The sequence below is a fragment of the Crocuta crocuta genome, unplaced genomic scaffold (genome assembly GCF_008692635.1).
Source record: "Crocuta crocuta isolate KB4526 unplaced genomic scaffold, BGI_CrCroc_1.0 scaffold675, whole genome shotgun sequence".
Lineage (NCBI taxonomy): Eukaryota > Metazoa > Chordata > Mammalia > Carnivora > Hyaenidae > Crocuta > Crocuta crocuta.
The window spans coordinates 3,112,322-3,133,374 of record NW_027528796.1 but is presented as its reverse complement, the minus strand read 5'-3'; the positions used below and the strand labels follow the sequence as shown (position 1 = coordinate 3,133,374).

Sequence of the window (21,053 nt, the reverse complement as noted above, 5' to 3'; positions counted from 1 at the left end):
AGCGTGAGCAGGGAAGGGGCAGAGAGAGAGGGAGACACAGAATCCGAAGCAGGATCCAGGCTCCGAACTGTCAGCACAGAACCCAACGCGGGGCTCGAACCCACGAACCGTGAGATCATGACCTGAGCTGAAGTCGGCCGCCCAACCGACTGAGCCCCCCAGGCGCCCCTAAGCTTTTTGCTTGCAAATAATTATAGGATAGTAGACAGTTGTAGGAAAAGGACAGAGAGAGCCCGCATACCTCTTTCGCTTTTTCCCGCGCGGTGACAACTTTGAAGCCATAATAAGATGTCACAGCCGCGCTGTGGATGTCGGGACAGTCCAGATGCACATTCCATCCCCACCGAGGTTCTTCGTCCTCAACCCCTGACAGCCTCTGTGCTCCCCATTTCCGTCATGTTGCCATTTCCAGAGTGTTCTACAGAGCGGTCGTTCACGTGTACAGTCAGCCACCCGTCCCGGTACGTCGCGGTTGTTACACACAGAGCTGCTGGGAACGTCGTGAGCATAAACTCTCACCTCTCTGCCCGGGGAGCAATCGCTAAGTTGTACAGTGCGTGCGAGGTTAGCTCCTGCCAGAACCCGCCCAGCCATTTTCCAGAAAGGTCGCACCGTTTTCCATTCCCTTCGGCAAAGTAGGAGTAATCCGGTTTCTCTACATCGTTACGGGCACTTGGGGTTGTCGTCATTTTTTTTTTTTTAGCCTTTTTGACAAGTACGCTGTGACATTTCACTGTGGTTTTAATCTGTTTCCAAAGGGATTTATGCCCTTCTGTGCGTTCACTTCCATAAAATGCCTGCTAGCATCTCCTGCCCCTTTCAGATTGGGCTGTTCTGCTTTTTACCGCTGAGGGGTTTTGGGGGGAAAGGGCAATCTGCCAGGTTTATTTCACAGAACTTACTGTGGAGTTCTGGCTGCTCTTTTCATGTTCTGTATTCAAGTCTCTGTCAGGTGGGCTGTACGGTGTTTCCTCCCAGACTGTAGCTGGTCTTTGCATTGTTTTATCAGCCCTTCTCACGGCGAGAGTTTTACTTCTTTTTCTTTTTTAATTTCTTTTTTAGTGTTTATTTTTGAGACAGAGACAGAGCATGAGCACGGGAGGGTCAGAGAGAGAGGGAGACACAGAATCCAAAGCAGCTCCAGGCCCCGAGCTGTCAGCACAGAGCCCGATGCGGGGCTCGAACTCACAAACTGCGAGATCATGACCTGAGCCGGAGTCAGATGCTTAACCGACCGAGCCCCCCAGGTGCCCCCAAAGAGCTTTACTTCTGACGAAGATCACTTTATCCGTTTTTCCTTTTATGGATCCTGTTTGAAGTGTCAAGTCCAAGAACTCTGCCTCCCTCCAGAACCTGGAGGTTTTCTACATTCTTTCCTAACAGCTTCATGGTTTTGTATTTTACATCCATGGTCCATTTCATGTTAATTTTTATATAAACTGTGAGGTTTAGATCGAGTCTCGTTTTCCTGCCTGTGAATGTTCAACCGCTCCAGCACCATTTGTTAAAAAGACTGCCTTTCCTGCACTGAATTGCTTTGACGTGCTGGTCAGAATCAGCTGGGCATATTTGTGGGCATATTTTCTTTCTCTTTCTTTTTTTTTTAATAAATTGAAGGTTTGTATCAAGCAAGTCTGTCAGCACTTTCCAACAGCCTTTGCTCACTGCGTGGATCTGTCACATTTTGGTAATTCTTGGAGTAGCTCAAGCTCTTTTGTTATTATATTTGAATGGCTGCAATCTCATGATAAAATTTTAATGGATGAGGAGTTGCTTCTTAGGGACGAGCAAAGAAAGTGGTTTCTTGAGATGATATCTACTCTCGGTGAAGATGTTGTGAACATTGTTGAAATGACAACAAAGGATTTAGAATATGACCAAAAAAGAAATAGTTGAAAAAGTAGCAGCAAGGTTTAAGGGGGTTAAGTACAGTTTTGAAAGAAATTCTGGGGTCCCTGGGTGCCTCAGTCGGTTAAGCATCTGACTTCAGCTCAGATCATGATCTCACGGTCTATGAGTTCAAGCCCCGTGTCGGGCTCTGTGCTGACAGCTCAGAGCCTGGAGCTGCTTCGGATTCTGTGTCTCCCTCTCTCTCTGACCCTCCCCTGCTCATGCTGTCTCTCTCTCTCTCTCTCTCTCTCTCTCAAGAAATAAATAAACATGAAAAGAAAGAAAGAAAGAAGTTCTCCTGTGGTCAAAATGCTTTCAAACTGCATTGTGTGCCAAGAGGAACCTTTCATGAAAGGAAGACCCAATGGATACAGCAAACTTGGTTGTTGTCTTCCTTTAAGAAATTGCCATGGGGCGCCTGGGTGGCTCAGTCGGTTAAGCGTCTGACTTCGGCTCAGGTCATGATCTCAGTTCGTGGGTTCAAGCCCTGCATTGGGCTCTGTGCTCACAGCTCAGAGCCTGGAGCTGCTTCAGATTCTGTGTCTCCCTCTCTCTCTGACCCTCCCCTGCTCACGCTGTCTCTCTCTCTCTCTCAAAAATAAATAAAACATTAAAAAAATTTTTTTAATCAGTATACTTTATCTTTTTTTACAATAGTTTTAACTATTCTAATTCCTTTGCATTTTCATATAAAAGTCAGAATAGGGGCGCCTATTCTGGGTGGTTCATTCGGTTAAGCGTTTGCCCCTTGATTTTGGGTCAGGTCATGATCTCACGGTTCCTGGGATCGAGCACATCGGGTTCTGTGCTGACAGAAGGAAACCTGCTTGGGATTCTCTCTCCCTCTCTCTCTGCCCCTCCCCTGCCACATGCACCTTCTCTCCTTCTTTCTCTCTCTCTGTCTTTCTCTCTCCAAATAAATAAACTTTAAAAAAGAATAATCGTGTCTATTTCTACAAAAATCTTGCTGGAGTTTTGATAAGAATTGTGTTAAACCCGTTTATTGGTTTGGGGAAAATTGACATCTTTACTATGTGGAGCCTTCCAAACCATGAACATGGTATGTCTCTTCATTTAGTTAGGTCTTTTTTTTTCTTTATTTTTTCCATCAGTGTTTTGTGGTTTTCACCATACAACTTCTGCATATGTTCTGTTATATGTAGACCTAAATTTTGGAGGGTTTTTTTAGTGTTTGTACAATGGCATTGTGATTTTAATTTTGGTGTCTACATGGTCATTGCTAGTGTATGTAAATACAATTTTGTACGTTTATCTTGTACCCTTTGACCTTGCTGAACTCATTTATTAGTTCTAAGAGTTTTTTGTAAATGCCCTGGAATTTCTTGTGTACACAATCACAATCACAAATTGTCGTGGGCAAACGGGCACAGTTTTGTTTCTTCCTTTCTGGTCTGCTTTTCTTTTTCCTGCCTTGTTGCACTGGCTAGAACTTCTACCACTACATTTAATGAGAATACTGAGAGGAGACGTCCCTGCTGTGTCCCAGTTTAAGCAAGAAGCANATATATATATATATAAAAAAAGAAGCAGTCAGTCTTTCGCCATCAAGTGTAATGTGAGCTGTAGGGTTTGGGTAGATGTTCTTTATCAGCTTGAAGATGTTCTCCTCTGTCCCTGCTTTTCTGAGAGTTTTTTTTAATGTTTATTTATTTTTGAGAGACAGAGGGCAAGTGGGAGACGGGCAGAGAGAGAGGGAGACGCAGAATCCAAAGCAGGCTCCAGGCTCTGAGCTGTCAGCACAGAGCCCAGTGAGGGGCTCAAACTTGGGAGCCCTGAGATCATGACCTGAGCCAAAGTCGGATGCTTAACCGACTGAGCCACCCAGGTGCCCCATCTGAGAGTTTATCAAAGGAACCGATGTTAAATATGTTTCCAAATGTTTTTTATGAATTGATAGATCATGTGTTTTTTTTCTTTAGCTGTTAATAAAGTAGATTGCCCTCACTGATTTTCAAATCTCAAATCAGCCTTGCATCCCTGGAATTAATCCCATTTGTTCTTAACGTACAATCCTTTCTATATGTAGTTGAATTCTAATTGCTAATATCGTGTTAAGGATTTTGCATCTATAGTCATGAGGAATATCGGTCTGTCGTTTCCTTTTTGTGGTTGTCTTTTTCTGGATTTGGTAATCAGGTTCATACTGGCTTCATCAATTGAATTGGGAAATGTTCCCTCCTCTTCTATTTTCTGGAAGAAATTGTTTAGAAATGTGTTGATTCTTCTTTAAATGTTTGGTAGAATTCTCCAGTGAAACCATCTGCACCTGGAAATTGCTTTGGGGGAGAGTTTTAAAGTTAGAAATTCAATTTCCTTAATAGTTTTAGGCTGTTCCAATTACCTATGTTATACTCGGTGAACACGGTCGTTCATGCTTTTCTGGGAATCGCTCCATTTTCCTCTAAGGTTTCGCATTTGTGTGTGTCGAGTTCTCTGTCGTGTTCCCTTCAGGGTTTGTCGTCGGATCCCCCCTTCTTCCTGATACTGTAAATCTGTGTTTTCTCAGTGTGTTATTTCTGTCGATCTTGACAGAGATTTTGCCACTTGTTGATATTTTTAAATAACCAGCACTCGGCTTCATTGATTTTCTGCCTTGTTTTCCTAAGGTTTTTTTTTTCATTGAGTTCTGTCCTTTATTAATTCCTTCCTTTTTCTGCTACTGTGGTGGGTTCATTTTGCCCTTCTTTTTCTCGGCTCTTAGATTAGAGTCTTTCCGCTCTTCTGTTGTAAGCATTAGTGCTATAAGTGTCCTTCTCGGCACTGCTATTAGCTATGTCTCACAGCTAAATTTGGATATATGTTGCATTTGCATTTACATTTGCGTTCAGTTCAAGGTCTATTTTATTTCCTTCGAGACTTCCTCTTTGACCCTGAATTACATAGGAGTGCAGGGTTAAATTCCAAGTGTTTGAAGATTCTCCTATGATTTCAGTTATTGATTTCTAGCTGGATTCTCTCATGGTCAGAGACCGTGCTCTACATGGTTTCAATTATTTTACGTTTTTGGGGGTTTCTATGTGGCCCAGGATGTGGTCTCTCTTAGTATAAGCTTCCCAGGCATCTGAAAAGAATGTGCGTTCTGCTGTTGTTAAGGGATGTGGTCTATAAATATAGANTGTTGATATTTTTAAATAACCAGCACTCGGCTTCATTGATTTTCTGCCTTGTTTTCCTAAGGTTTTTTTTTTCATTGAGTTCTGTCCTTTATTAATTCCTTCCTTTTTCTGCTACTGTGGTGGGTTCATTTTGCCCTTCTTTTTCTCGGCTCTTAGATTAGAGTCTTTCCGCTCTTCTGTTGTAAGCATTAGTGCTATAAGTGTCCTTCTCGGCACTGCTATTAGCTATGTCTCACAGCTAAATTTGGATATATGTTGCATTTGCATTTACATTTGCGTTCAGTTCAAGGTCTATTTTATTTCCTTCGAGACTTCCTCTTTGACCCTGAATTACATAGGAGTGCAGGGTTAAATTCCAAGTGTTTGAAGATTCTCCTATGATTTCAGTTATTGATTTCTAGCTGGATTCTCTCATGGTCAGAGACCGTGCTCTACATGGTTTCAATTATTTTACGTTTTTGGGGGTTTCTATGTGGCCCAGGATGTGGTCTCTCTTAGTATAAGCTTCCCAGGCATCTGAAAAGAATGTGCGTTCTGCTGTTGTTAAGGGATGTGGTCTATAAATATTGATTCTCTGCTGTACTTCTAAACTTATGTCAAGACCTCAAGATCACTAACTCTTGAAGGTTATAGGATATGCCTTTCTTGCCGAAGATTTCAGAATACGTGATCTAAAAGCCTGCTGAGTTCACCAAGGAGGCCCGTGATGCTCTCTCCCTGGTGGCTCTTGCTGATGGAGGCACCATTCGTCTCCCCCGGTGTAGGAATAGGTATCCCTGAAGGACAGGGCCTCGGACCCACCAGCAGCTCTACAAAGGGACTCTTTCAAAGTGTCCTGGATGATGTTTGCACTCTGACAGTTTCAAGAGATTTAACAAGACTTCCTTTTTGTTCTCCTCATCAAGTCCTAGAATGCTAACGCCACCCAGAAGCTTGATTCATCGCCTTTTCGTCTGGCCAGTAAAGGAATGAGAGGTCTCAAGGGGCTAATTTATATTGGTTGTTTTTTAAATACTTTTCATGAAATTAGCATATGTTCATTATAGAAATATGTTAGATCTAGAGAAACAAGAAGAAAAAAGTTTGTACGTAATCTTACAACCCAAGTACATCTTCCCAAGGTCTTCAAAAACGCAATCACACTGTGTTCCTGGTTTACAACCTCTCTCTCTTTTTTTCCTGTCACCATCGACGTGAACATTTTCCAAAATATTATTTCTGGTAGCAGACCTTAGTTCCACAGGACAGATGTGCCGTCATCTATTTGATGTCCGTTTGATGGGCACTTGGGCTGTTCTGGTTCTCACCGGGTTTGGTAACACCGTGATGAGCATCTTCTGCGTCCATGCATATGTCCTTTCCGAGAAATGGAGACCCTAGATCGGAACAGGGGACGGGAACGTTTTGTTTTGCTTTTGCTTTTACTTTTGCGCCAAACTCGATAATTGAGATTTTGTTGTTGTTGTTTGTCTGGACAGGTTTGGTTTGGTTTTTCATTAGCTTGGGTTTTAGGCATAGAGCCAACAGAGATTACACGGCCCAGGAGTAAGTCCTGTGTGGTTTCTCGGTGTTTAGGGTGTGGACGAATGGCCGCCTGAGCGCGGTCCCCCTTCCCAGGAGACGGAGTGCTGGAAAGGACGGGCCGTGAGCGGCTGGGCCTTCCTATGAGGCGTCTGGCTCCGCGCCCAGCCAGGAAACAGGAACACTGGCCGGTTATATTGTAAAGCCATCACCCAGCCCTGGTTTACGTGCAGGAACAAACTCGCTCACCCTGCCCGGCTTCCTCTGGCCAGGCCCCGCCATGAGAACGCCGTGCTTTACCTTTGAAATCTGCCTTGAACTTGCTTTGTCCTAGTAATTGCCCGCCATAAAACAGAGCCGGGCACTAAGTGAAAACTTCCCGTATTTAGAGACCGGTCTGGCCTGCGTTTTATGGCCGGTGCCGAGTCCGGCAGGGCCAGAGCGCCACTCACGCGGGTCCCTCTGCCCAGAGGCTCCTCACGCGGGTGGGTGGGAGCAGGCCAGGAGGGCAGGGGCCCTCTGAAGGCGGACGGGAAAACCCCAGGCCCCGGGGGCCCCCGCGCACCCACCGTGGGCCAGGGCGTCCCTGCAGTGACCCCGGCAGCTCCCCGCCACGGCGGTGGTGCCACCCGCCCGCGACGTCCCGTTTCAGGCCCCGGTGATCCGTGGACGCCTCCCATTCTCCATCTGTCTTTCTCTTTCTCTCTGCAGAGAAAGAAGAACTAATCCAGAGCATGCTGACCCAGGTCGTAGAACAGTTCTCAAGGTACAGAAACTTCTAGACACATAGTCTCTGCAGAGGTATGCTTTTCTGCTCGCGGCAACGGTGGGCCCTTGCTCGAGGTCGTGTCGGCCGGCCCATTGCTCACCCGGAGGGGCGGCCTTCCGGGGGGAGCCCTTGCGGGACCCCTGTAACTAAGGCAGCGCAGGTGGGGCCCACAAAGCGCTGGCCTTACACCAAACAGCAGGGGAGGTGGGCGCTTTGAGCCTGAGAGCGGACGTTGCTGAGAGTTTTCTCCACTGGCTCTCCTGGGATTCAGCGCTCAATCTACGAGAACTGACACCATTTTTACTTATTTATTTGTACTTTTTTTTAAATGTTTATTTTTGAGAGACAGAGACAGTGTGTGAGCGGGGGAGGAGCAGAGAGAGAGGGAGACACAGAATCGGAAGCAGCTCCAGGCTCCGAGCTGTCAGCACAGAGCCTGACGTGGGGCTCGAACTCACGAACTGTGAGATCATGACCTGAGCTGAAATCCAGAGTCTGGCACTTGACCTACTGAGCCCCCCAGGCATCCCAAAATGACACCACTTTTAAAATGGGCTTCAAAATAAGCATTGCCACAGAGATCCTGTGTAGACGTGGGGCTTCTTACCCTTCCGAAACATCCTGCCAGTCCCGAAGGAATGCATTCTGTCCCTTGGTTATTTCACGGTGGCTTCCTGCTGCCCCAGGGCCTATGGGTGATGGTGCGCCCTCAAAGCCTAACTGCCGCTGCGCTGAACGGGCTGGAGCCTGGAGAGGACAGGGCGGGTCCCCTGAATGGCTCTGTGCCCGGCCGGGCAGGGAGCGGGGTGTGGGCTGTCCTGTGAGCAGACGACCCGGTGCTCCATGGACAGCAGGTGCTCACCGCCCTGAGGTCAGCTGAGGGTGGGCCTTCCCGCCCCCAACCCCCTCCCCCAGACACCGTGGGCTCCTTGAAAGCAGCCCCTCGCCCCTGCGCCCCCTACACGTGTCTGCCAGGCCCATTCTGATTTTGAGGATGTTAAGAGTTATGTTCTGGCTTGTTTTCCTTCCTAGAGCATTTAAAGTCAACGAACTGAAAGCCGAAGTCGCGAATCACTTGGCGGTGCTCGAGAAGCGCGTCGAATGTGAGTGAGCTCCCTGCCCCTTTCTCCTTGTCCTTTAACCTCTGCTTCGCTGAACCGCTAGGCCGCCGGTGGTGAGCGGCGAGGGGAAGTGAGGCGGGGCTGGAGGTGAGCGCTGGCGTCCTTGATGGCGGGGCGAGAACAGCATTTTGTGTCGTAACACAGGACGCGGCTCGAGTGCGCGGCTGGGGCCCNGTCAGTGCCCTTGGGGGAGGAACTCCTGCTGAACAGAGGCATGAACCAGACACGCCGACGCCCCTGACCCCATGACTGGTTCTGGAACATGTGTGTGAGATCATCACCGCCTGCCTCCCATCACCACCAGGGCAGCAGAAAGCACAGGAGAGTCGGTTCGGGGCTTGACTCAGGGACCAAGCGCCCTGCCCCCATGCCCAGGCCCCGACCAGACCCTACACGCCGGGAGGGCTGGCCCCGTGGCACAAAGTTTAATGCCAGGCCATGCAAACAATCCGGAAGGCTCGAAGCTGGAACGCAGGCTTCCCTCTGTGCCGCTCGGGACGTGTGCTTTATGCACATTCTTCACCCAGACCGTTGGAGCGAACCCTGAAATACGGATCTCGTCACCCGTGTCTTTAACGCGCTTTCGTCGGCTCTGCCGCTGAAGCAGGGCCCTGCTGGCCCAGGCCGCCTAGCCCCGCGGCCCGTGAAGGGCACGGAGCAGAGCTGCCTCCCCGGCCTGTGCTCTTACCTCTGCCCAGCGAGGCCCCTGCCCCCACGCCGGCGCCCCTTCCAGAAAGCCGCTCCCAAAGGCTCTCTGTCAGGACGGCCTGTGGCTCCCAGAGGCCCCCCGGGCCTCCCCAGGTCCCGGAGGGGGCGGCCAGGCTTGCAGGGGGCGCCAGCCACGGGTCAGGCAGTTGTGATTAGTCGGGGGCAAACGCGGCTCCCCGTGGGTGGGCACCGACACCCCTCCGGGCTCTAGCTTGGGCTCCCGCGCTGTGCCCCCCTGTTGAAAGTTTGAGGGTGGACAGGTGAGGCGGCAGCCTGGGGGCCCGACGTCCAGCCTCACTCGAGAGCAAAGCCGGGTCTGTGCAGCTCTTTGACGGGGTCCTGCACCAGACCCCTCCCTCCTGTGGAACAGGGGCAAAGTGGGGCCAGGTGAGCTGTGGAATGTTCCAGAGGCAGCCTGGAAAGGACAGGGGCGGCGGCCGCGGGCGTGCGGGTGCTCTCATGGCCCCCGCCCCCTCCTCACCTTTTCTGCCTTTAATCCCACGACCTGCGCGTCTCTCCCGTTGAGGAATGCACAGCTTCGCTGCCTTGTTACTCACTCTCCATGTCCTTGGCAACCGGGCTCCTCATAACCATAATCGCCATAAATTCTGAATCTCTGGGACTCAAATTAGTGATATTGTACTGTCTCGTCCACAAGACTTAATTTGAACATCACTCCCAGTAAATGGCCCGGAAATCTGATCTACGTGAACCAATGTAATAATAATATAATATATAATATATATATTATGTATTATATGTAATATAATAATAATCAAACAAGACGTACCCACTGAGCACTAACGTGGGGTGTGCCCTTAACTTACTAATAACGGTGAATCAGCAAATGAGAAAACGGAACAAGCAGTATGATCCCAATTTTGTCTTTTTAAAACTCTGGTTGGACAGATAGATGTTTCGATGCACGGGGCTGGGAGAGAAACACCTGGAAAGATACACATCAGTAGAATATTAAATGAATTGTTCTGGGGGCAGTAGGAACAGATAAATTTTACAACATTCTTTGAGGGGCCCTATACCCCCCTGTTTTCTACAACAACCAGAGGTAACCTTGTGTTAAGAGACATGATGTTTAGAACATGGTGAGTGGCAGGACAGGCACGGCCACCCCATTTGGACCCCCCACTGCCTGGCTCTTCAGTCTGGGGCTTAAAAGTCTGTGCCACGTACAGGGACTCTTCTCCAGAGCTGTTCACTTTCCGGAATTTTCTGCCCTTCACATGTCAACAAGATTGAGCTCCTTCCTACCCACGTGGAATCTGCCCTTTGCTGAGCTCAGCATCCCAGAGGACCCCAGAGGGCAGAGCCCCGGATGTCGCTGGGCCGTGGCTCCCCTGCGGGTGAGCCTCCTGCGGTGTGGCCCAGGGCCCGGACACAGCGCTCTGGGAGGTCCAGGTGCAAACCAGAAGGGGTGCGCGCTGGCGTGCTTTGCTCACAGGAGGACCCGCAGCTTCCGTCCACTTCCCAGTGGGGTCCTCGGTGCAAGAAAGTGCTAAGAACGCCCCACTCCCAAAGGAGGCTGTGGGCTCTTGGCAAGAGAGTGGACCGTCCCCGAGGTCAGATTCTCTGGGTCTCCCCACCTGGCTGCTCCCACCCACCCAACCCGCTGCACTGACGTCCCCGGGCTTCGGTCCTGTGTCCCTGGGCTTCTGTCCCATGTCCCTGGGCTTCGGTCCTGTGTCCCTGGACTTCTGTCCCATGTCCCTGGGCTTCAGTCCTGTGTCCCTGGGCTTCTGTCCCGTGTCCCTGGGCTTCTGTCCCGTGTCCCTGGGCTTCCATCCCTGTCCCCGGGTTTCGGTCCTGTGTCCTCATGGAGAGGCTTCTATGCAACACCCCCTGAGGAACACAAGTCGCCAGAACCAGACTCGAGCATCAGACCCTCTGGCCCCCACCACTCCAGGCAGAAAGAGACAGTATCTGCAGGTAGCCTTGCCCCTGCGTGGGTCCTGGCCCTGGAAACGTCTAGAAAACTGCCCGGGGTGCTCGGGGTTGTGCAGGCTCCCTCCCCACACTTGCTCTAGAGCAGCCCCGAGGCCGTGGGAGGGAATTGTGTGCAGGTTTAGGTGCCCAGACCACGTTTGAGGAAAGGGGGAACAGAGGAGCATATTGCGTCCTGTCTTTTTGCATAAAAACCGAGGTGTGATTCCAGAGTAACAAAGCTAATCTTTCTGTTGGCTTAAGAACTGATCTCATGGAAACACCTTTTGGAAGGGAAGCCGCTTGCTTGGTGGCAGCATTTCGGGGCTACAGGTGCTCCTGCCGGAGCGACCGCCTCGGAGGTGAACGCTCGCCCGGAGGCATGAGCTCCCGTGCTTTCCAGTCCCTTCCCTGGTTCCCGGCAGTGTCCCGACCAGTCCCCCGCGGCGGGGCTGGGAGAACGTGACCCAGCCCGGCTCTGCTAGCCCCGGCCGGCCCTGTTTGCGTCCCCGCCCCCGTGTCCACACCCCTTCCCGGTTAACTGCTCCAGCGGGACCTGAGAATTCGGAGGTTTTCTATTACTGTGATTTCATGCTTGCTGGGAAGCCTGCGGTTTTGCCTACTGAGAGCCTCTGGTTGTTTTAACGCGCTGTGGCCGCATTTCCTCCTTTTCTTCTTAGGATAAGATTTCTTTGTCCCGGGTCCCCAGCTGGTGCTTCGGGGGCTGGGGAGAGAAAGTGGGTGCAGGATTTGGGGGAGGGGCGCCGCGGTCGCCATGGCCATGGCTGCGCTGCCGCCGCGGGGGGCGGAGGGGACCGCCGCGGGGGGTCGGCTTCCTCGAGGTGCAGGGCCAGCCCCGGTCATCAGCCTTGGAAGGTTCTCCACGCGTATCCATGGTAACCCCCGTTTCTCCTCGCCCCAGTGGAAGGCCTGAAGGTGGTGGAGATTGAGAAATGCAAGAGTGACATCAAAAAGATGAGGGAGGAGCTGGCGGCCAGAAGCAGCAGGTAAGCTCAGGCCTGGGAAGGGCTGCCCGGCCTGCGGGGGCTCCCGGCTCCGTTCTGGGCCGGGCCGGGGCGCTGCGGAGGCGGCCGGGCTCCGGCTGGGAAGTGCTGGTCGGTGAGAAGCCTGCTTCCCGCAGAAGAGAGTCTGGCAGACGGAGGCGAGGACGATGACTTCATGTAAAGGAAGAATAATCCGCCGCAGATCAAAGCCTTAGATTAACTTACCCGCTCGAGAGAAGCTCGAGAAGTTGGCAAGGGCCCAGGGAGAGGAAGAGGCGTCGAGGTTACGGGGGAGGGCGCCCTGGTGCCCGGAGGCCGTGCTCCCATGTGGGCGTCCCCACGGCACAGAGCAACAGGTCACGGGAGAAGGGGCCACGGGGCCTCTGGCCGTCCTGGACACAGAAGTCACTCTCCCGTGGGGGGCCAAGTGGCGTGGGGAAGAGCACCCCGGGCTTCATGACGCCCCTGAAAGCAGGCTGGTGTACATACAGCAGGACCCTTGGGAACTATGATCGCAGCAAGTGTTTGGGGGGACAGAAGAGATGATGAGGAGGGAGGGCGGGCGCATGGAGCACTTACTGCGGGATGCTCCCCCAGCCCCGCCTCCCCACCTGCCCACGGCCACCTCCTGGGAGGAGCCTCCCGGGATGGGGCACAGCCGGACCTCGGCGGGGCTCAGTGGGGACAGGGAACCCACGAATAGCCCTGCACGCGCACCAGCTGGTCTTAGGAAGACTCATCCGCCTGAAGATCATTCCCTGATTTTAAAACATCGAGGGCGACCCGCTTAGTGAGGGAGGCTGGCTATGCAGGAGCGTCCTTGAGGGCAGGAGGTGACGGGGAAGCAGATGGTCCCAGGGAGGCCCCGTGAGATGCACAGGGGCCGGCCGGCCTCATGGTGGGCTCGGGGAACAGCCCGGTGGGCTCAAAGCCACGTTGGTGCGGTCCTCCAGGGACCGGGCCGCGTCTGCATCACAGCCATGCGACACCTGATTTGGATTTGGGGACGTCCCATCCCATTTGATTTGGGGACGTCAGGGCGAAGGCATTGGTGAAACTTCACAGGAAGTTGTGAGTCAGTAATTCATCTTCGACATCCCGTTAGTGAGAGGCTAGAACCCCCCGTGTGACCGGGTCGGGGCCCTGCACTTGGCCTGGGACAGGGAGCTGGGAGGGAGGCTCAGATCCACCTCGGATGCGGCCACGGAGTCGCCCTCAGGCTCAGGATCCACACGGCTCAGCTCAGCCCCAGGGCCGAGTTCATGTCCACCGTGGAGCGAGCCCGGTGGCCCTGTGCCCAGTGGGGCCGGGTGTGTGCAGGCTGCTCCACGGGGGGCGGCAGCCCTGGCACCCCTACCGATACCAACATCATCTGGCAACTTCCAGGAAAGGGAATTAAAACTGGAGTTTGTGTCCAGTCTGAAAGAAAAGTCTGAGCCAGCTCCTGGCTTCAGCCCCTCATCTGGACTGCGGGTGAGGAACCTCACCGCCCCGAGGGGGTGTCTCTGGGGCGGGAATGGTGCCCTTGAGGCCCCCTCCCGCCTCCGTGGGCATCACCTCACTCACTAGGCCCACTCACGGAGCCCACAGAACACCTGCGGGGCACGGTTCTCGACGCAGCCTCTGGTCCCTTCTCAAATGACTGAATCCTGCCGCCTGCCTTTGCTGCTCCCGTCCCTGCGCGTCCCAGGCGCCCCCCAGCCTCCACCTTCCCCCCACCCTGTGGAAGGGGGCGTGTGCCAGCCTGGAGGGACGCGGTCCTGGCCCTGAAGGTCAGGTTGCAAGGGGAAACTAACTGGGTCCAAGTCCTGCCAGATTCCTGAGGCGGCCATGACAGAGCACCCCAATCCGGGGGCTTCACCCACTAGAAATGTGTTCTCTCAAAATTTGATGGCAGATGGCAGAGGTGTCAATGAGGCCATGCCCTGCCGAAGGCTCCAAGGAGGATCTATTCCAGGCCCCTGTCGGAAGCTTCTGGAAGTTATCAGTAGTGCTTGGAGCTTCCCGGCTTGTAGACGCACCGTGCAGTCTCTGCCTGGTCTTCACTCGGCCTTCTCCCTGTGTGGCTCCGGGTCCCGATGTCCCTCTTCACGAGGACACCAGTCTTACTAGATTGGGGCCCATCCTACCCCTGAACAGCCGCGTCTTAACCAATTACACCTGCAGTGACCCTATTTCCCAAGGGAGTCCCGCTCTCAGGTGCTGGGGCGTTGGGACTTCAAATTATTACCTGGGGGGCACGATCCAACCACAGCACAGCACGTGGGGACGAGATACCCGATTTCAGAGCCCCTGGGGAGACCCCACCCAGGAGCCGAGAGGCAAAACGTCACCCACAGGCGCCCATCTGGCCACGTGGGCTGGGCTGAGGCGTGGTGGGTGCCTGGGCTCTTCCTTGCCACCCAGAAGGTCCATTTTTAGAGCTCACAATGCCATGATGCAAAGAGAAGCCTGCCCGGTGCCCTAACTGCTTCTCGAGGTGATATTCTCAGCAGACGCTTTCACAGCATCCCACGTAGGTGAGAGACGGGTAAATGTGACTCTTCAGTCGCCCACGGAGTGGGGGGGTCTCCAACATCACTGACACATCTAGAGAAAAAAGAACCCCGGGGGCTTGGGCTCGGGCCCGACCCGCAGCCACGCCGCCCACCCCGGCCCCCGGCCAGGAGCCCGGCAGCCCCTCCGCGCCGCCCGCTGCCGGCCCTTCTTCCCCTTGCTTCGCGGAGACGCGAACTCAGCTGGGAAATAAAAGCCGCTCGCCCTCCCCGTCTGTCTCTGTGGTGTCAGAGCTCCCTTGTCATCATCCTGCAAGGCTGTCACAGCATTTTCGCGTCCCCAGGACGAGGCTCCCTGACACAGCTCCTCCTGGCCTGCAGGGAGAGAAGGGCACCCCGGACTGCTCTTTCCGGTGATAACCACTCGCGGGGTGGTGACCGAGCCCCTCTAGAAGGCAGAGGGGACGCAGGCGGCAGGCAGGGCTGAGCCCAGCCCTGTACCCACAGGGGTGGCTAATGACCCCCATTCCCTGGCCCGTGAGCACATCCCAGCGGGGCCTCGGCGCCAGGGGCCTCCGTGGACCAGACCGCCTTTCCGCCCTGGGAGTGGCCAGAGCTCCCGGGCCAGCTTCCTGTCTCGGGCAGGGCCGAGCCGAGCAGAGAGGGGAGCGTGCTGCTTCGTCCCCGGGAGGTGGGGGCGCTGCCAGGGCATGGGGCGGCATCCGACGGCTCAAGTGCGCGATCTCCACTTTCATCACAAACAAATGGCCTCGTCCAGATGAGCCACAGGGGAGGGGAGGCCGGGAGCCCCAGGAACTGAAAGCAAAAATAAGCCCCAAGTAGAATGAAAAGAAGAGGCAGCTGCTCTGTGGCTGGAGGATGCTGGTTCCCATGGCAACGGGGCAGAGGAAGTGGGCGGGGCCGCCTGGCCCCGTGGGGAGGCCCTGGACACCACACTGGGAGGCTCAAGGACGCTTCTGCCTTGTGGAGGCTGCCCCACCGTCCGGGGCCACACACACGGCCTGCCTACCATGGCGCGTGTGCGGATGTTTGTACAGAAGGGGCTGAAAGCAGGGAAGAATGGCAATAATAATAATACAGTCTCTCTTTTTTTTTTTTAAGTGTATTTAATTTGAGAGAGAGAATGAGCAGAGGAGGGGCAGGGAGGGAGGGGCAGGGAGGGAGGGAGAGGGAGTCCAAAGCGGGCTCCGCGCTGTCAATGCAGAGCCCGACGCAGGACTCGAACTCACGAGCTGTGAGACCATGACCTGAGCCGAAATCAAGAGTTAGACGCTTAACCGACTGAGCCGCCCGGGCGCCCCGATGCTGTCTCCTTTCTTAAGTGCACAGACCACGCTTGTTGCTGGTCAGAAACGTGTAGGGTGCGGTTGCTTGTTTACGGGCGACAGTGGAAATCACCTGTCAGTTCGTTGCTGACTCTTGCTCAATCTGTGTGAAACCCCCTCCCCACACGGAGTCTGCAGAGCTTTGTAAGCATCTGGGGAAGGGAGAGAATAGCAGGGCACCAGTTCATCCTGTGGGCGCCTTTTTCAGCAAGAAAACGGATTCATTACTCGGCGTTGGCAAGTAGCACGCCCCCAGGTAAAGGCTCCAGACTGAACGGATGAGGGGCCAACCCCCAGGGAAGATCGCAGCCCGTGAGGCCCCACCTAAAATCTAGATGCTGGGCTGCCCGGATCCTCTGTCTATACGTACCACCTTTTGAAAAGAAGTACTGTGTTGTAATCTTTTTTCACGTACAACACTGTGCGCAATACACAGATCAAATTTTAACCAAGGGGCATCCAGGTGGCTTAGTCGGTTGAGCATCCGACTTCGACTCAGGTCATGATCTCGCGGTTCGTGAGTTCAAGCCCTGCGTCGGGCTCTGTGCTGACAGCTCAGAGCCTGGAGCTGCTTCGGATTCTGTGTCTCCCTCTCTCTCTGACCCTTCCCAGCTCACGCTCTGTCTCTCTCTCTCTCTCAAAAATAAATAAACGTTAGAAAAAATTTTTTTTAATTTTAACCAACATCACCCAGCTCATCCATTCGTCCAGGAGGCCACAGGCGAGCACTCACTGCCATCCCCCAAGTGGGCTCTTTTACCCCATACCTCGGTGGATTCTTTTCACATTACCTTTCAGTACATATCGTATACAGTGTTTCTCCTTCATTCTCCCCTAAAATCTCCTTCCTTCACATCCTACTCATGATTATCTCAAAGAACACATCATCGTCCGTCTTATTGCTGTGCCATGATGGTTTAATCATTTCCCGTGTTTGTACATTTCGGTGGCTTCCGGTTTGGTGTCATGTTTTTGTAACAACAGATAACGTTGCGATGAATACCTTTGTGCAAAGGGTTGTCTGCTTGCGTCTAAGTCTTTTCTGAAAATAAATTCCCAGTGTAGACACACAGGCTTATCGGACACGAATTTCTCTGCGGCTCTTACGCTATGGTAATAAATTGGTCTCCCAGAAGGTGGGACTTTATTTACAAATACAGTTTGCAGAGCCTGAGGATAGAGAGCGTGTTTGTTCCCAAGAAGGTGGGGAGGGGGCCGCAGGCAGCCCCCGGGGACGGCCAGGCCCGCGCTCGCTCCCCCGACGGGGGCAGGAGGCCTCTCCCTGCAGAGCAGACAGCGCGTGGTGGGTTCTGTCCGTGTGCAGAACGTACCTCAATACTGAGGAACGAAGGAAAACAGGGTCCGAGAGCAAATGCATCTCTTAAAGGGAGGCACGGGGGTGGGGAAACCGGAAGCGTCCTGCAGGTCTGTGCTGGGAGACCGGCTTGGTGACATGGCCCCATCCGGGAACACTGGGCGAGGATTTGCCTTGTCCCGAAGCCCAGCTCTGTGGGCTTCTCTGTGCCGTGAGCATGTGCTATGTGAGGTGGGAAAAAAACACAAGTTGCAAGAGAGTAAGTTTGGTACAATTCCATTTGTGCTTAAAAAAAAAAATACAAGGCCTTATCCCTGTGTGTCCACGTGTAGGAAACTTCCGGAAGGATACTCCAAAGGTAACTGAAGGCATTTCCAGGGTGGGAGGTTTAGAGGAAAGAAATAGGTAAAGTTAGGGGCAAGGGGCGATGGCTTTTTTTTTTTTTTTTTTACACCTTACTTACTTCCTTGTTTGAATCTTTTAGAATAAAAGCATTTTACGTGCGTCATTAAGAGGAAGTGGGAACCTGCCTAAAATGAAGCTGACGAGTTTACTGAGGCCCCAGTGGTGTCAGGAGGTCCAGGCAGGGTCCCCGGGGGGTTAGCATGAGATGTCGCCGGATTTAGGACCTACCGCCCAGCACAAGGCCACGGGGCCCGTGAGGGTGGGGGTGCTCTGAGGAGGTGCCCCGTGGACGCCCCACCTGAGCTAACCCCGACTTTCCTCCCTCAGGACCAGCTGTCCCTGTAAGTACAGTTCTGTGGACAACAGGAAGCTGGCGCCCCGGCGGGATGTCCCCACTTATCCCAAGGTAAGTGGAGTCCCCGGCTCTGAGGCCGGGCCACCGGGTCCCACGCCCTCAGCCACCCGGACGTGCCAGCCAGGCCCCCTCTCCCCGCACCTGTGCAGACCCGGCTCCCACCGGCGCTGGGCAGCGGGACACCACGGCTGTCCTTGGTACCGGGCTCTCGTGTTCGCCGTGTGTCTGTGAGGCGGGGCCCGGGCTCCCGTGGCCCCCGGGTGCGCCCACCCCCACACTGCTGTCCGCCCATCGCCACCGAGGCGATGCGTCTGCACTCACGTGTTACTGCAAGGAGCTTTAAGTTTTTTTAACTTTTTTAATGTTTACTTATTTTTGAGAGAGAGACAGAGCACGAGCAGGGGAGGGGCAGAGAGAGAGGGAGACACAGAATCTGAAGCAGCTCCAGGCTCTGAGCTGTCAGCACAGAGCCCGACACGGGGCTCGAACCCACGAACCGTGAGATCATGACCTGAGCTGAACTCGGACGCTCAACCGACTGAGCCGCCCAGGCGCCCCTGGAGCTTTAATTTTTAACTAAATTACCTCAGATCCGCCTCATGGGGTCTCCCATCCCCGAACAATACGTAGTTACTATGAGAAGTCTCACACTGTCACCTCCAAAGATCTCTCGGTCACGGGAACCCAGCCGTGGTGACGCAGCAGTGCCCTGGGAGTGGAGGGTCCTCACACAGCCGCAGAGAAGGGTCCTGTGGTGTCTCTCACCGTCTCCTCAGGACCTTCAGCTGAGGTGGCAGAATCCTGGCCCACTGACCGTCCACACACTCTTGCGCTAAGATTCAGGCCTCAGCGTGCTGGTGCTGACACAGGTGACGGGCTCCGGCATCAGGCAGCTCCCTCCCCCGTCCCTGCCGGGACAGAGCCTTCCGGAGCCACCTCTCGGGTTTCCCCAAACGACATGTGACCTGTTGTCCAAGGTTTTCAGATGGACGCTAGTGCCTCTTCCCACAGGAAGACGTGACCCAAACCTCTCCGGGTCCTGCCCCAGGAAGTCACGAGGCCCAGCCGATGCCCACACTGAAAGGTGTCTTTCCTCCCTAGCAACTCCCTTCAAAAACCCAAACAAACCAGGGGCACCCACGGAGCCCAGTCGGTTAAGCCTCCAACTTGGGCTCAGGTCATGATCTCATGGTTTGTGAGTTCAATTCCCACGTCGGGCTCTGTGCTGACNCTCAGCGAGCCGTACCGCTAGCAGGACAGGTTCCCTCAGAAAAGAAACTCCGAATAGCTTCTTAGCCAGTATTTGAAGGTACGCCATTTTCCCTCGACCTCACGTTAGTGTATTTTTCAAGTCGGGTTTATTGAGAGGTAATCTACACGCAGTGAAGTTTCCCTCGCGTGGGTGCAGGGGCCGTGAATTCGGCAAACCCTGGGTAACCTCCGGCGTAACNCTCCCGTGCTTTCCAGTACCTGCTCTCTCCAGAGACCATCGAAGCCCTGCGGAAGCCCACCTTTGACGTCTGGCTCTGGGAGCCCAACGAGGTGAGTGAGGGGCCCCTGTGCCGGCGTCACGGGCACCAGCTGGCATCTCTTCCTCCTCTGCGCCGCCTCCTCTCTGGTCTTTGCTTTTTAACTGGATTCTCCAGGTTTTATTCCAGACATTCTGTGGGCCGGCCCAGGAGGGCCNGAGGCGCCACCACCTCCCCACCCCCTGGAGCACTGCCCTCCAGAGGACTGGGACGCAGGACTCGGACGGAGGTCGTCTGTGCCGCGAGATAGATCCTTACGTTTTCCCTCTTGCTGAGAAAACACTAAAATGGAGACTTTGTGTTTGGTCTAGTCTCATGGTATCAGTTAGGCCCCTCCCTCGGTGAACCCCGGGGGACACCAGGCCCCCAGGTCTGCGGGCCGACTTCTCCAGCGCTCCGCCGACACAGACGAGCAGACAGGCTGCCCCCAGCAGCTCGCGCGGGCGGCGGGTCCGCTGCTGCAGGAACGGTGGGCTTCGCGCCCCGAGCAGGCCCCTCTGCCTGGCCAGGGCCCGGGCTCTCATGCCGTCGTCCTTGCCGGGTCCCGGCACAGGAGAGGCCTCCGCCCGCCGCGTGCTGCCCGGGTCCCCCGTAGCCCGCACAGAACCAGACGACCCGCGTGCCCCAGATCACCCCGCCCCCGAGGAGCGGGCAGGACCGGAGCGTGGGTTTCGAGGGGCGGAGGCCGGCCTCACCCGCGAGGTCGGTGCGTGACGGGCAGTGCCCGGGCGGGTGGCAGGCGGCGTGGCCAGGAAACAGGAGGGAGGCCTTGGAAGCGTTAGGACCAAAGTGTGACCAGGGCCCCGGGCGGCCAGGGCCCCACCGCCNCCCCCTTCCCGTGCCTGGGTGGGAGCACCGCCAGAGAGCTTCCGGAAAGGCCAGCACTCCCAGAAGTCACTCTGGCTCCGGCCCACCGGGAGCGAGCGCAAAGCCGGAGCCCCTGATGGCCAAGCGCCTCCGCGGAGATGGGCGCTCGCTGCCAGTTCCGGCCCGGCCCCCACAGCGCCTCGCCGAGCAGAGGCCACACCGCCCCGTGCGGGGCTTGCAGGATTCCAGCACCCACGACGGGAAGGCCACTGCGTGCCCGGCTGCGTCAGGGCCGGGGGAGAGGGCACGCACCTCCTCCCAGGAGGCCTTCCCCCGGGACCCCTCTGCCCTGGGGTAGGGGCTCCAGGCTTTCACCCAGCAGCCAGGGAGGCCCACAGACAGGCGCCCAGCCGCTGGCAAACCTGGGGATGCCACGAATGTTGGACTGTGGGTAGTGAAGGCCCCCCAAAACTGCATCTGGGTGCCCCTGAAGCACTTTGTGCCCTGGAATATCAGGCCCTTAGTAGGGGTTCTCCTCTCTCCCTCCCATTGGGGGTATCGCTGTGCCCAGCACCCCCGGGGCCCAGCCAGGGTCCTCTGATCACAGAGTAGCCGGAGGAAATGGCTTCACCACCTCTGCCCCGCAGCCCACCTGCTGGGGACCTTCCCAGGGCCACAGAAGAGTGAACACAGCCCCCGCCCCGGCGCGCAGG

General features: G+C 54.8%; 1 protein-coding gene across 6 annotated transcripts in view; it reads left to right on the top strand.

Annotated features, from left to right (window-relative positions):
- PDE9A (phosphodiesterase 9A) overlaps positions 1 to 21,053 on the top strand; it is a 58,421-nt gene that overhangs the window by 24,121 nt on the left and 13,247 nt on the right. For 3 of the 6 annotated variants that reach the window (XM_077755447.1, XM_077755446.1, XM_077755449.1), the window contains 5 exons: positions 7,260 to 7,314; positions 8,350 to 8,420; positions 12,007 to 12,091; positions 17,977 to 18,055; positions 19,472 to 19,546. In XM_077755447.1, the coding sequence (XP_077611573.1) occupies positions 7,260 to 7,314; positions 8,350 to 8,420; positions 12,007 to 12,091; positions 17,977 to 18,055; positions 19,472 to 19,546 (365 nt within the window). Of the gene's footprint in view, positions 1 to 7,259; positions 7,315 to 8,149; positions 8,189 to 8,349; positions 8,421 to 12,006; positions 12,092 to 17,976; positions 18,056 to 19,471; positions 19,547 to 21,053 lie in introns of those variants that run through there. The other 3 variants (XM_077755451.1, XM_077755450.1, XM_077755448.1) reach the window with 3 other exon arrangements.